This window comes from Ursus americanus, chromosome 10, assembly GCF_024610735.1.
Source record: "Ursus americanus isolate L20-20 chromosome 10, mUrsAme1.1.p, whole genome shotgun sequence".
Taxonomy (NCBI): domain Eukaryota; kingdom Metazoa; phylum Chordata; class Mammalia; order Carnivora; family Ursidae; genus Ursus; species Ursus americanus.
In genome coordinates this window covers 30,572,677-30,584,700 of record NC_142136.1, presented here as the reverse complement: position 1 = coordinate 30,584,700, position 12,024 = coordinate 30,572,677, and the positions used below count along the sequence as shown (strand labels likewise).

The window sequence follows — 12,024 nt, the reverse complement described above, 5'->3', positions numbered from 1 at the left end:
GTGGTGTATATATACACAATGGAATATTACTCAGCCATCAAAAAGAATGAACTCTTGCCATTTGCGATGACATGGATGGAACTAGAGGGTATTATACTAAGTCAAATAAGTCAGAGAAGGACAAATGCAATTTCACTGATATGTGGAATTTAAGAAACAAAACAGGTGAATGTATGGGAAGGGAAAGAAAAATAAGATAAAAACAAAGAGGGAGGCAGACCATAGGAGACTCTTAACCATAGAGAACAAACTGAGGCCTGCTGGAGGAGAGGTGTGTGGGGGGATGGGCTAAGTGAGTGATGGGCATGAAGGAGGGCACTTGTGGGGATGAGCACTGGGTATTGCATGTAAGTGATGAATCACTAAATTCTACTCCTGGAACCAATACTACATTATATGTTAATAAACCTGAATTTAAATAAAATCTTGGGAGGACAATAAAATAATGATGGATTTCAACTATCAGCTGGGTAGTTCACGCTGCCTTTTACTGATAATACACTAGAATAACCTCTCAACTCTACAAATACTTTGTTTTGGCTGTCCCTTAGTCCCTAGTAGCCAGTATTGCTTTTCCCTTGCCGTACGCTTGCTTACCCTTCCCCTAAACCCCCTCACTGTCCAAGAATCCATGCTGTTGAATTTAGCCTCTTCATCCTTGCTTCCCTATCATTCCGCCCACTTTGCTGGGCCACCCTGCCTTTTCTCGTGGGGACGAGCTTCTCAATATGGGCAAGAGTGGTTGTCTTTCTCTAAGGGGCAGGTTGTCTTCTGGTCGCTCACAGGCAGCCATTGGGGAGGGGAGGTTTCAGGGAGCCCTCTCTCACTACCATGTGGTGTTGCCAGCGTGTGCAAGTGTGTGAACGTGTGTTGGCGTGCTAGCAAGCCACCGTCTTGCCTGAGAATCCTAACGAAGAGAAGGTAGAGAGTCCCCATGCGCTCTTCACAAGCTCAACCTCCTGAAGGAGGAGAGGGAAGCTCGAGCTGATTCTGCTCACCAAATGTCTCTCTTAGCCAGTGTTCGGGCAGCTGTTGACAGGAATAAAGAGCATTGGTTTGTGAAAGGGGGATTTTGGTGTTTGAAATTAGCTAGGAGGACAGCCCAGATTTTCATTTTTTTGGAGGCAGTTCCCGAGGCAGGTGCAGGGCGTGAGTAATGTACCACACCTAAACTATGTGATTTGGCCAATGAACGTTAGGCTTCTCCTGGGTCCTATAGTATGGTTTCCCTGTCCGTCAAGAGCCGGCTAAGCAACCAAACCCAGATTCCAGGTGTGGTATTCCACAGTCGTTCTGCAATTTGTAATCATAGAAACAGAATGTTCCTCCTCTTATTTCTTCCCTGCCAACAGTTTCTGGGTGGGTGAATGTCAGTAGCTGGAGTTATTTTTAAAGAGGAGAGGTGAGGCTTGTCGTGCAAAGCTGGGAAGAGGGCGTTTGTTTGCAGAGCAGAGCTGACATCAAAGTGTAGATTACTGCTCAGTGGCTAGGCACTTGTCCTGTAACAGGTAATGTTTAACGTGCCGGTCACAAAGATCACAGAACAGCGTATGCCCAGGCATAAGCTAGCGCTACCGTTTATGCTCTGCAAGACTGAAAGGCTATACATGACCGTGTAATTAAAAAAAAAATGTATGCATTGGTCTTGCTGCCTCCTTTTTTGCTGGCTGTAATTGGACTTTGAAGCCTAGAAGTTCTATCATAAAAATTTGTACCCTTTGTTAGAGAGCTCGGCTAAGCAATCACTTTCCACTTCTTTTCACAGGATAATATAAACGTTTTTTTGAAAGCTTGTGAACAGATTGGATTGAAAGAAGCCCAGCTTTTCCATCCTGGGGATCTACAGGATTTATCAAACCGAGTCACTGTCAGGTAAGTTTCACTGGTTTGTTCTATATTTTTTTCAGCTTAGGGCTTGTGGCTGAAGTGCAAAGAATTTCTGAGATTTTATGATTACTGAAAAATCGTTCCTCTGTCTTCCTCTGTTCTCATTCCAAAACTGATTATTTAAAAAAGAGCTTAGGGACTGTGAATGTGAAACTGTCTGTAATTGAGACCATGGCACGTTGTTATTTTAAATCTCTATACTAACTAAAATGGTAGTTTATATTTTAATGCTTGTCCAACATGGTAGTGTTTGGTTGCTAATGGTGAGGATGCATGTTATAGAGTGACTTTAGAGATTATACTATAGTTTATAGAGTAAAAAGAATGATTTTAACGTGGTCTTTATATATTTGGAATTAAGACTAACAAAAATGAGACTGGGACAGTGGTTAAAGAGACTTTCTTTTGTAATTTGGAAGGCAGTGATGCCTGGCACCAACATGGAACGTTAATGACCTTGCCAATTGTGGATGATTTCTAAAAATGAACTGTTTTTCACTATTTTAATAGTATGGATGAGAAAGTGAAAGTGGGGGTGAAAACATATGCAGGTGTTTCTGTTGTGTTTTAGATGGAAAATGGTGTCATGTAGGAGTATATGGTTTCAGGAAATCTGGTTTTAAGCTTCTGTGAGATTGTTTTCCCCCCTATAAATCTTATTTGCTTTCAGTGAATCAGAATAAACTCGTGTTACCAGATAATCGTGACAGGAAAATGATTTAATTTTGTAGGAATGACTACCTCTTTATCATGGCCCTTAAAGCTAATTAACATTTTTTAAAAGGAGAGAATATAAACACCTTATTCTAGCTGTAGGAATAATAGAAATTGAAAAATTAGTTTCTACCATTTTAGACAAAGATTTAGTTTATATGGTTGATATCCTGTTGTAAGAGCTTTAAAAGCTATTTAAGAATTGATGGTAAAATCTTAAAAATGGCCAATAATTTTTCTTAAAGAAAAGTAACCCTGTGTATAAGTATCATAGTACACATGGTCTTTTAGTAGTAAAAGCTAAATGTCCAGATAGAATTCATCTTTTCAAAGCCTAACAGTACATATTTTTAAACGAGCAAGCCACTTTGAACTTACATGCTTCTAGTTATGTTGAATTAGCATTTCTAAACTACACAACCTTGATAAGTGCCTAGCAGGGTTGGGTCTGTCTGCATTTTTGATTAATTGGAAGATAGTTTGTTCCTAAGTTTCATCACCAAAATGGCATGTTTGCTTCTGCTGTATTGTGAGGTCATGCTTGATATCCGTGAAAAATAACTGCATGGATGACTTTGTTTTATTTTTCCTAATCAGCCTTCTCCTAAGACTTATCTGATGGGCAAATAAAGTTTTCACTTAGAAAGTGCTTTATTCTTAATGAACAGGGACAACTTAAGGAAAACAGCCCCCCCCCCCAAATCATACTGTTTTGAAACTCCGTAGCAGATGTTTGAGTAGGCTACCGATTAGGCAAAACATGTTTGTTGTCTTCTAATTCCAAGAATGCTCTGAGCAAAACTTGCCTGGAGCCTGCTTCATGAGATATTGGGTCTAAAGTGTTTAGGAAAAAACTCAGTACCTGGGCTCAGTCTCGAGGGAAATGAAATCACCGACAAACTGAAACTGGGAGGTCACGTCGTTAGAGCTGTAGTAGGAAGTATGCAGCACAACTTGTTTCAGTGGAAACCACAAGTTCATAAAGGTGTGCCCAGGTAGTACGAGCAGGAATGCCTGAGAGCCTGGACTCTGCTTAGGAACATGTCCCCTGATAATTCCATCTTGGTGGACCAAAGAGTGCAAGGCTTGACCCCGGGTCTGCTGCAACGGAAGCCCGGGAGCCTCCCGGTTATGAGACCTGAGGAAGCTGACAAATGGCTTATTTAAAAATGTTGGCCGCAGCTCTTCTGCCCTGAGATTGCATTTTTATAAAAGGAAGCAAGTTTATGGGAAAGCAAATTATTGGTTACTAAATATCCATGTATTTCTTAGTTTTTAGTTTTCTTATATAATGCGGAGACTTCTGTAGGTCAGATCTCGTCCTATCATTATTGTAGATTAAAGGACTTGGTGTTGGTTAGACCAGTGGTTTTCAACTGGGAGCAGTTTTGTTCCCCCAGTGGATATTTGGCAAGGTCTAGAGATAGTTTTGTCGGTATGGTTGGACTGGGAGTGCTACTGGCATCTCATGGGTCAGGAATGCTACTAAATACCCTTTAATGGACAGGGTAGTCCCCTTAACAAAGAATTTTCCAGCCCCAAGTATCAGTATGCTGAGGTTGAGAAACCCTGACTTAGACTTTAAATTCCTTATTTCCACTCTGCCAGCAAGCTAATCACGTGGAAATGAAGGCTACTGACTGACTTTACATTCTGCTGAAATGTAACTTTTTACTTATGTTACTGTAATAATTTATGTATTTCCGTGTTAATTATGTATGCCCATTTAAAAAGGAACGCTCATTACCACTTGAGTGGGCAGCAGTGTGTCAGTACATTGACATTATTTCGCTCATCTGTATACATTAAAATTAGCAAAAAATGGGACAAAGTACTCGATTATTTTAAATGCTCTGTCAGAGCTCATCTGCCAGGACTGCATGAACAGTTCACAGACATGCCGTGAGTGTGATCTAACATGCATGTTTGCATGACACACTGAAAGCAAATAGGAGAGGACAGTCGATAAGCCTCCATGTTGGCAAACGTGAGGTATTTCTTGTAAGAGGGCAGCAGTGATTAAAAAAAAAAAAAAAAAAAAAACACCACCAAACATGGATGGCGCCCGGAGCCCGGGAGAGTTGTGCGCGGTAGGAATGAGTGGCAGGAGCAGACGCAAGCAATTTACAGAGCTGTTGCTGTTCCGTATTTTTCAGCAATTACAGATTTGTGTTTAATTTGCAAATAAAAACTTTTCCACTGGTCAAACAGAACCAGGGTACTCTTTATATTTCTATAATTATACATATTAATATGTGATCTACATTTTCTAACAATTACTTTACTTCTTGTAGGAAGTAGTTTGAGCTTTTCCAAGTATGTTTGAATTATTCATTTATTTTGGGACTGCATATATTCAAATATCAGTTAATACTTCTAATTTGACATTCCTGACTTTGATGAGTAGGATCCATCTTGACACCTTCTTTTCCCCAACAGGATAGGCGAATTTGTGAGTTTGCCTTCACGAATTGCAGTAGATTGAGGTTGAACTTACCCTAGTTGAGATGTTTACTGAGGCCATGAAATTTAGCTTCCGTACCAGTGAATAACGGCATCATTATTACTAACCATTTACTAAATATCCATACTGAACTTAGAAACACGATCCACAGAGAAGAGGTGGTGAGACTCCTACGGAGCTGTCTTTGCACACTTTCTATGGAGGCCTGTAGCAGAGCAAGCACCGTGCCTACGCCATGCCACAGTGCACTGGAGAGCTCCAGTAGCAAACGTCATGCTCTTTGGGGGTGGCATCTGGTCATTCAGTGGCATCAAGCAATTGCTTGTTGTAGAAAGCAACACAACAGTGTGGTCCAGAAGTTGTCTTGTATTAGAGGAATCGAAGTTGGTGGAAAGGCAGAATTGAATATTAAAGGTTTTAATTTTATATTTTTAGCAACTTGGCTCCGAAACAAAGTCCCATATTTAAACCATTGCTCTAACGAATCATATATTGAAATTTTTAAGCTGAGAATTTGAACAGATTGTAAACATGTTTCTTCCTTCTACCCCCTTATCATTCCAATCCAGTTTTTAGCACTTCCTTCGATGCATTCTGTTCGTAATACAGTTACAGGATGGCCATGCTTTTGAGCACGCTACTGCAGTTATGCAAAGAAAAATTATTTTTTAGTACAGACTCACTCTTCCATTTAGGCTATTAATATTTTAGGTGTAAATGGTAACTTTCAATGTTTCAGTTTTTAAAAGATGTCTATCAAAGAGAGGGTACAGAAATTGATTTTTTTTACACATATTAGTTGACAAAGGAACAGTAGTTGGAAACAATTAGTGTTAACATAGTTCCCTCATGAAAATAAAGGAGGCTCAAAATGATATTTTAAGGATTTAACTGTTCTCTGGAGCTTCAAAAGGATGCTTGATTTTGTGGCAATACTGTAAAGTCATCTCTCAGGAATCTGGTTCCCAGATGGCACTCGAACAGCCTGCCAAATTGCGCTTGGGATATGAATGTGTATGTGAGTATTTATTTAAGATTTTAATTCATGTAAGTAAAAATATACCTACTCTGAAGTAATTTTCACCATTTTCTGACTTAAACCTGCTTTTAGTTTTTTTTTTATGCCCTTCAAATGAGTTTCTCAACATCTTAATCTGTTTTTTTTTTTTTTTTTTTTTTTTTTAATAATGACATCCAAACTTGGATCAGTAATTTGATCATGGTGACTTCCACCTGTCAATTCATGTTACTGTTTTAAAATGGTCTCTTCCTACCAAGCAATTAGAAGGGAATGAAACAGGAAGTTTACACTGTCCACATCTCTATCCCATTCAGTGATTCTCTGATGTTAGGTAGTTACTGCAAGCAGGGCATTAATTCTTTCGGGTTGCCAAGACTGTTTAAGGCCAGCAGCAAAAATATATGGGCATGTTTTCAAATGTTCTTTAATTGCGGGGTTAGATCATCGAAGAGTGTACGTAGTTGCAGAGGAAGGTTGTGGAATAGAAGGCAGGTCTAATGCTGGGACAAGCTATAAAGGAACCGAAGTTTTACGTAGTATTAGTTTCTCTCCATTTCTAATTCTTAACTTCTTGGATAGAGAAAGAAGTTTCTGAATGGCAGCTCCCCATCCTCAGCTCTTCACTCCTTTAAATCTCCAAAGCCGTGGGGCCCGATTGTGTCTTGGCTTGCTGGGTGAGGCTTGATGGTGTGGGCTTTTCTGGCCCAGGGTCTTTCTATTCAAAAGGAAGCCAATCTCTGTTCCTTGCTCCAGAGTCTCCGTTAGCAGCTCATCTGCTTAGCAGCCGATACGAGTTTGTTCGGGAGAGAATGATAGAATTGGCTTCCCTGGACCAGCTAGCATTTGTTTTATAACGAGGTCCTTCAAAGGGTTAAACCGAGGAGACAGATGGTTGTTGAAGAGATTCTTCTGTCTTTTAAATTAGTACCTGTAGGGCTGCATACATTGAATTAATCAAACTTTTAACATGACAGACACTATAGTATGGATAGCCCCTGTCGTCAGTCACTTTTGAAACTGAGAGCTTCACCAGTAGCTAGAGGTGTTAAGCATTGCTTTGCTCTGAGTTTCTTGCTGTATTCTGGTATGATTTACCTAATCATTGGTGTGAGGGTATACACGTGAGGTGTGCGTGCTTCCGCGTATTTCGGGAGAAAATGGCACTTAATTTGGTAAGGGGAAATTTTGGTGTCAGAGGTCATTTGCTTGTCTGTCATAACAAACACTGATGGGGCATTTTCTCTGTAGCACCTAAATGTGAGGTTCCCACAGCCACTCTTAACAGTCAAAATACTGTGGAGCCTGCCCTGAGTGGGGTTCCCATGATAATTAAGGAAATGTCCCTGTAAGTTCACAGAGCACATTGTTTTGAGATAAACGCACCGGCTTCTCTGAGTATTTAGAGACGAACAATCCTCTCAACTTTTTAATCAAGAAAACACTTTGAATGGGAGGTGACATTGATTTCTTCTCTGGGCTTTGAAAGCATTTTTGTTTTCATCTACATCTAATTTTCCCCTGGACTTGAGACTATTTGAGGACAGGGACAATTACATTAGTCCCTTATTTCCGTAGTTCCTGACACCTTAAGTGTTAAGTGTGTGTTTGAAGATTATATTTTAATTATTTTGACTTCCTGGACATTTTAAAGCCAGGCTTTGAAGATGGAAACTTATTTTTTTTCTTCTTTGTCAAGTTTTCCTGTCTTTCAAAATTGCAAGGCAGATCTGGCAAAGCAGCCATTGATCTCTTGGTTTTAATCGCCTTTCACTTATCACTTCAGAAGAATATGTGGCATATTACAACACAATCTAAAATTGATACAATTTAAAAGAGGAATGTGTGTTTACCTCCCATGTGTAATACACTAAAATGGAAACTTGGGACCTTGTGCCTTTCAGAGTAGTTGGTGGAAGTCTTAATCCTTATGCTAAGGTGCAAATGATAATCACCAATGTTTAGTGGACACTTGAAGGATGTTTTGAGCTTATATGAAGTTTTAGAAAAATTTTAATGTTTTCATATCATGATCACAAGTCACTTCATTTTTGTGAGGTAAATCTGAATATATGCTTAAGACTTTTGGGTAGAAAAATATGTTGCTTATATAGGTAGTTGGAATAGCTTATAGAAGTTCAAGGGCAAGAAATAAAAATTTTTAAAAGCAAGGACCAATATTGGAGGTAACTTCTTAGAAGGAGTCCTGGAAATACTTTAAGAATTGTTGCCAACAAATTTATAGTAAGCCTCATTCCTTCCAAAGTCAAGCTACCTGCCTTGGTACCTCTCACCATTGCCTAGCATTAAACACCAAAGCCAGTAAGGAAAAAGTCACAAATTATCTTTGACTTTGATGTGATAACTTTGTCTATGGCATGAGAACCATTCGAAGAATATGAGCACACAGAAACTTGGAAGTCTCTTAACACGTCATTTGAACTATTTCTACTACACTTCAGGCTGTGTTTCTGTCACTTTCCCCCAGGTTGGAACAAAAAGTTCAGTCAATATGCCTCCGTTGTCATGGGCAGGTAAGCATCTAGGATGAGAGCAGGGATTTTGGTGTCCCTTGGCATGAGTTCAGTCTTGTCCCATTGAGTCACTGGGTTGCTGGACGACCTTAGGTTATTTTTCCTCCCACTTTGCTTCTCAGTGAACAAGACGGCTGCTTTCTTGGAGCTGAGCAAGTAACCCCATTTGGGGGATATGCCTGCCTCACAAAGTTGTCGTCATGATTACAGAGTCAGGTGTGTATAAAATGTTAAGTGTTTGGCATATAGTAGTGCTCAGTAAATGGTGTTGAATTATAATTGTGATCATTTTCATAATTTGGCTCTCCCTTCTGGACTCTATGAAGATACATGTCCCCTGCAGAAGAACATGGAGGAAAAAAATCTGGCCCCTGGATCCTTACATTGTGACAATTAGCTATAGGCTTTTTTTTTTTTTTTAATGAGAATTTGGGCCTTTTTAAACTTATTCCCTTCTTTTGATTGGGAGAAGATATTAAAACAGGTATGTTTTTCTGAGATTTATGTGTAGTCAACTTTTTACAATTTATTTTGTTAGATTAACAAAGTTAGAAACCAGAGAACATGCAAGATCAGACACTGTTGTCTGAAAGGCTTTTGCAGGGCTTATGAATTTTTTTTGAAAGGTGTTCATAATCTTTAGGGAACTCCAGTGCACACTCCAGCCATGTTTTTGACCAGACAGAAAACTTAGCTGCTTCTTTTGGGTATCTCCCATCTGTTTTGTCCATCAGAAGACTACTATACTAACAGCATAAAGTCTTGATTACATTATCTAAAATTTTTGTGGTTTTTACCCTGGACACTAAAAAAAAAAAAAAATCACAAATAGCAATAGGCACTATTTGAGAGGTCAAAAATCTTGCTGTTTACTTCCAGATGTACTTGTACACAAGGGGAGAAAAGTCAAGAAACTGGGAAGCATACTTTTATGTTAATATTCTTTGACATAACATAACTTGATTTTTTTCGTATTTTTAAAAAGAAACTTGCTATCAAAAATGTTAAACTGATTGGGTATTAAGTTACATATTACCCATGTATTGGTTATTTTTAAGAGTGTAGCTTAATGGAGTAGAAATGTTTTAGGGTTAATGGCGCAGCTATACTTTGTCATGTTGAGCAGCCTTGCCCGGTGAGAGTGGCTGCTGGTCAACCTAGACCTATCTTTTTGAGTATCCCTACTGAACTGACTGTATCAAAGAAACTGTGAGGCAGGGTGTTGTGTTCTTTTTCTCAAGAACTTAGTACTGTTGCTTCCGATACCACTGACCAAATATGCCCAGTAAACCTAAGAAAACATGTTCCGAAAAGGGTTACTGAAAAGCCTTTAATTTCAGGGAAACAAAGTACACTTGTCATATGAATTTAAGTAACCCACATTGAATGTAAATGACAGTGTAATAAAATTCCATTCAAAAAACAGATGAAAAACATGCTTGGAACACACTTCAGGTAAATCAGTTTTTCTTAAGCTGAGAAGGGGAAAAAGTAGAGGATCTCGGTGGCCCGGGAGCAGCCGCTACTGTGAATTGAGTGCATTAGCCACTACCAATTTCACAAGGATTTTCTCTGTGTGCTTTGAGCAGTTTGGGGGAGAAATCTCTAAATAAATATCAAGTATCCCTGTTATTACATTTTGCTCTTTCATTACATTACAATAATATTGGCTGGTGGATTTTTTGGAAAATGCTCCTGTTCTGTACCTTTTTAGTTGACTGAGATACGGAAATCATCTTCAAAAGAATCGATGTATCTGGATAACCAATTTGGCTGACATGTCAACTAGACTACTTTTGGCTTAACACTGAGAAGGAAAAATGTCTGCTAGATAGTTATCTCATGCTCTGCTTTGTACGTAATAGTGTGTATTCAGCTATAGAATGTGCAGTGGCACATGTACACACACTAAGAACATCTGTGAACATTTGTGTAAGCCTTCAAAGAGTGAGGCATTAGATCCCGAGGGCCTCCAGAGCTTTGTTTATTTTGGTGATGAATTCTTTATACAAAGGAGCTTGGTCTCTGTCTGGAAGAAGAAACGCAGTAGTATGAAGCTACATATGGGTGTCCAGAGCATGCTGATACCAGATTATTAAGAAATAGAACTGTACGTCTTTCCTCACACTTTCCATTCTCCATTTAATTCTACTTGCAAGAAAGAGGCAGGAGAAAAAAAAGTCTCTTTATTAGAGACTGTGACATCCACGGATGTAAGCCTTGGGCTGTTGCAGCCAGAGGCGGCTGCTGTCGGGGAGCTGGAAGGCCCGCTGGCCTGATGCGCTGATGAGGGTGGGAGCGTGAGTCCCAGCCTGGGGCTATTAGTCCCCTCACCTGTACACCTTCTATGTTGTGGCTTGTCAACCACACCCATTAGATACTTAATATTTTCACCGTGTACAGATCCTGAATCCTGAGTGGGCACAAGGAAAACAAGTCCTCTTCCTTTTCCATCTCGATCTTAAGACCCAAGGTGGAGAAGATGAAATGCGTTCTGCAGTCTTAATGTTTGCTTTGTGTCAAGGAGCACTGACATGATTTATGGTTGCAGACTCTAAGGGAACGCTGGGTTTGGAGGGATGAACTAGGTAAGGAAACCACGGTGCTAGAGTATCTAGAGTATCTCAGATACTCAGTGAGGTTTGGACAAACCGGATAAGAGCTCTCAGGCACTGCCATTACGTTAATTATCTCTAACCCAGTAACAGCCCAGCCGGGTATTGCCATTTTGTTTCTGTTTTGCTTTCAAGGTGAAGTAGAATGAGTCAGAAGAGTAACTTGTTTGGTATATGACCTTGGGCAAATAACGGAGCCGGAATTTAAATTCAGGGGGTGTCTTAGCCTACTTAGCTTGGACACCTTCCACTATATTGTCAAAACAGACTTAAACAAGCTTAAAAAAAACCCTGGCTGCTATTATTTCTAGTGCTATATGACTGAAATTGTCTTGAGTTATTTTTTAACCAGGCCAGCTAGATCCAAAGTGGATTTGTGTATGTGACTGGTATTCCCTCATTGGCTACATGGCGAGTATCTTTGTATTATGATTTAAAATTTTTTTCCCTAGTTTGTGAGCCACATAACTTCAAATGGATATAATACTACAATATGCCATCAAATTTCAGATCAGTAATAAGACCTCCTAATTTTAGGAGTATTAAATGATCCATGTGTGTGCCTTAGAATAGGAGAAATATGCTACATGTACGGTCTTAACACTGGTTAGTTGAAAAACAATGGAGTCTTTGGATTTTACTGATATGTGTACATAAGTTTATAAGTTTTATGACTTTCACACAGACATGAATGTTCAATTGTATTTGCCATGATAATGGAACATTCCTGTTAAAGCTGTGGATTGTAAAACCTTACTAATCTAAATTGCTCGGGATCATGCTACCACACTT

General features: G+C 39.4%; 1 protein-coding gene across 14 annotated transcripts in view; it reads left to right on the top strand.

The window, feature by feature from the left end:
- LMO7 (LIM domain 7) overlaps positions 1-12,024 on the top strand; it is a 193,590-nt gene that overhangs the window by 99,647 nt on the left and 81,919 nt on the right. For all 14 annotated transcript variants that reach the window (XM_087865085.1, XM_087865083.1, XM_087865082.1 and 11 more), the window contains exon 5: positions 1,766-1,872. In XM_087865085.1, the coding sequence (XP_087721211.1) occupies positions 1,766-1,872 (107 nt within the window). The remainder of the gene's footprint in view (positions 1-1,765; positions 1,873-12,024) is intronic.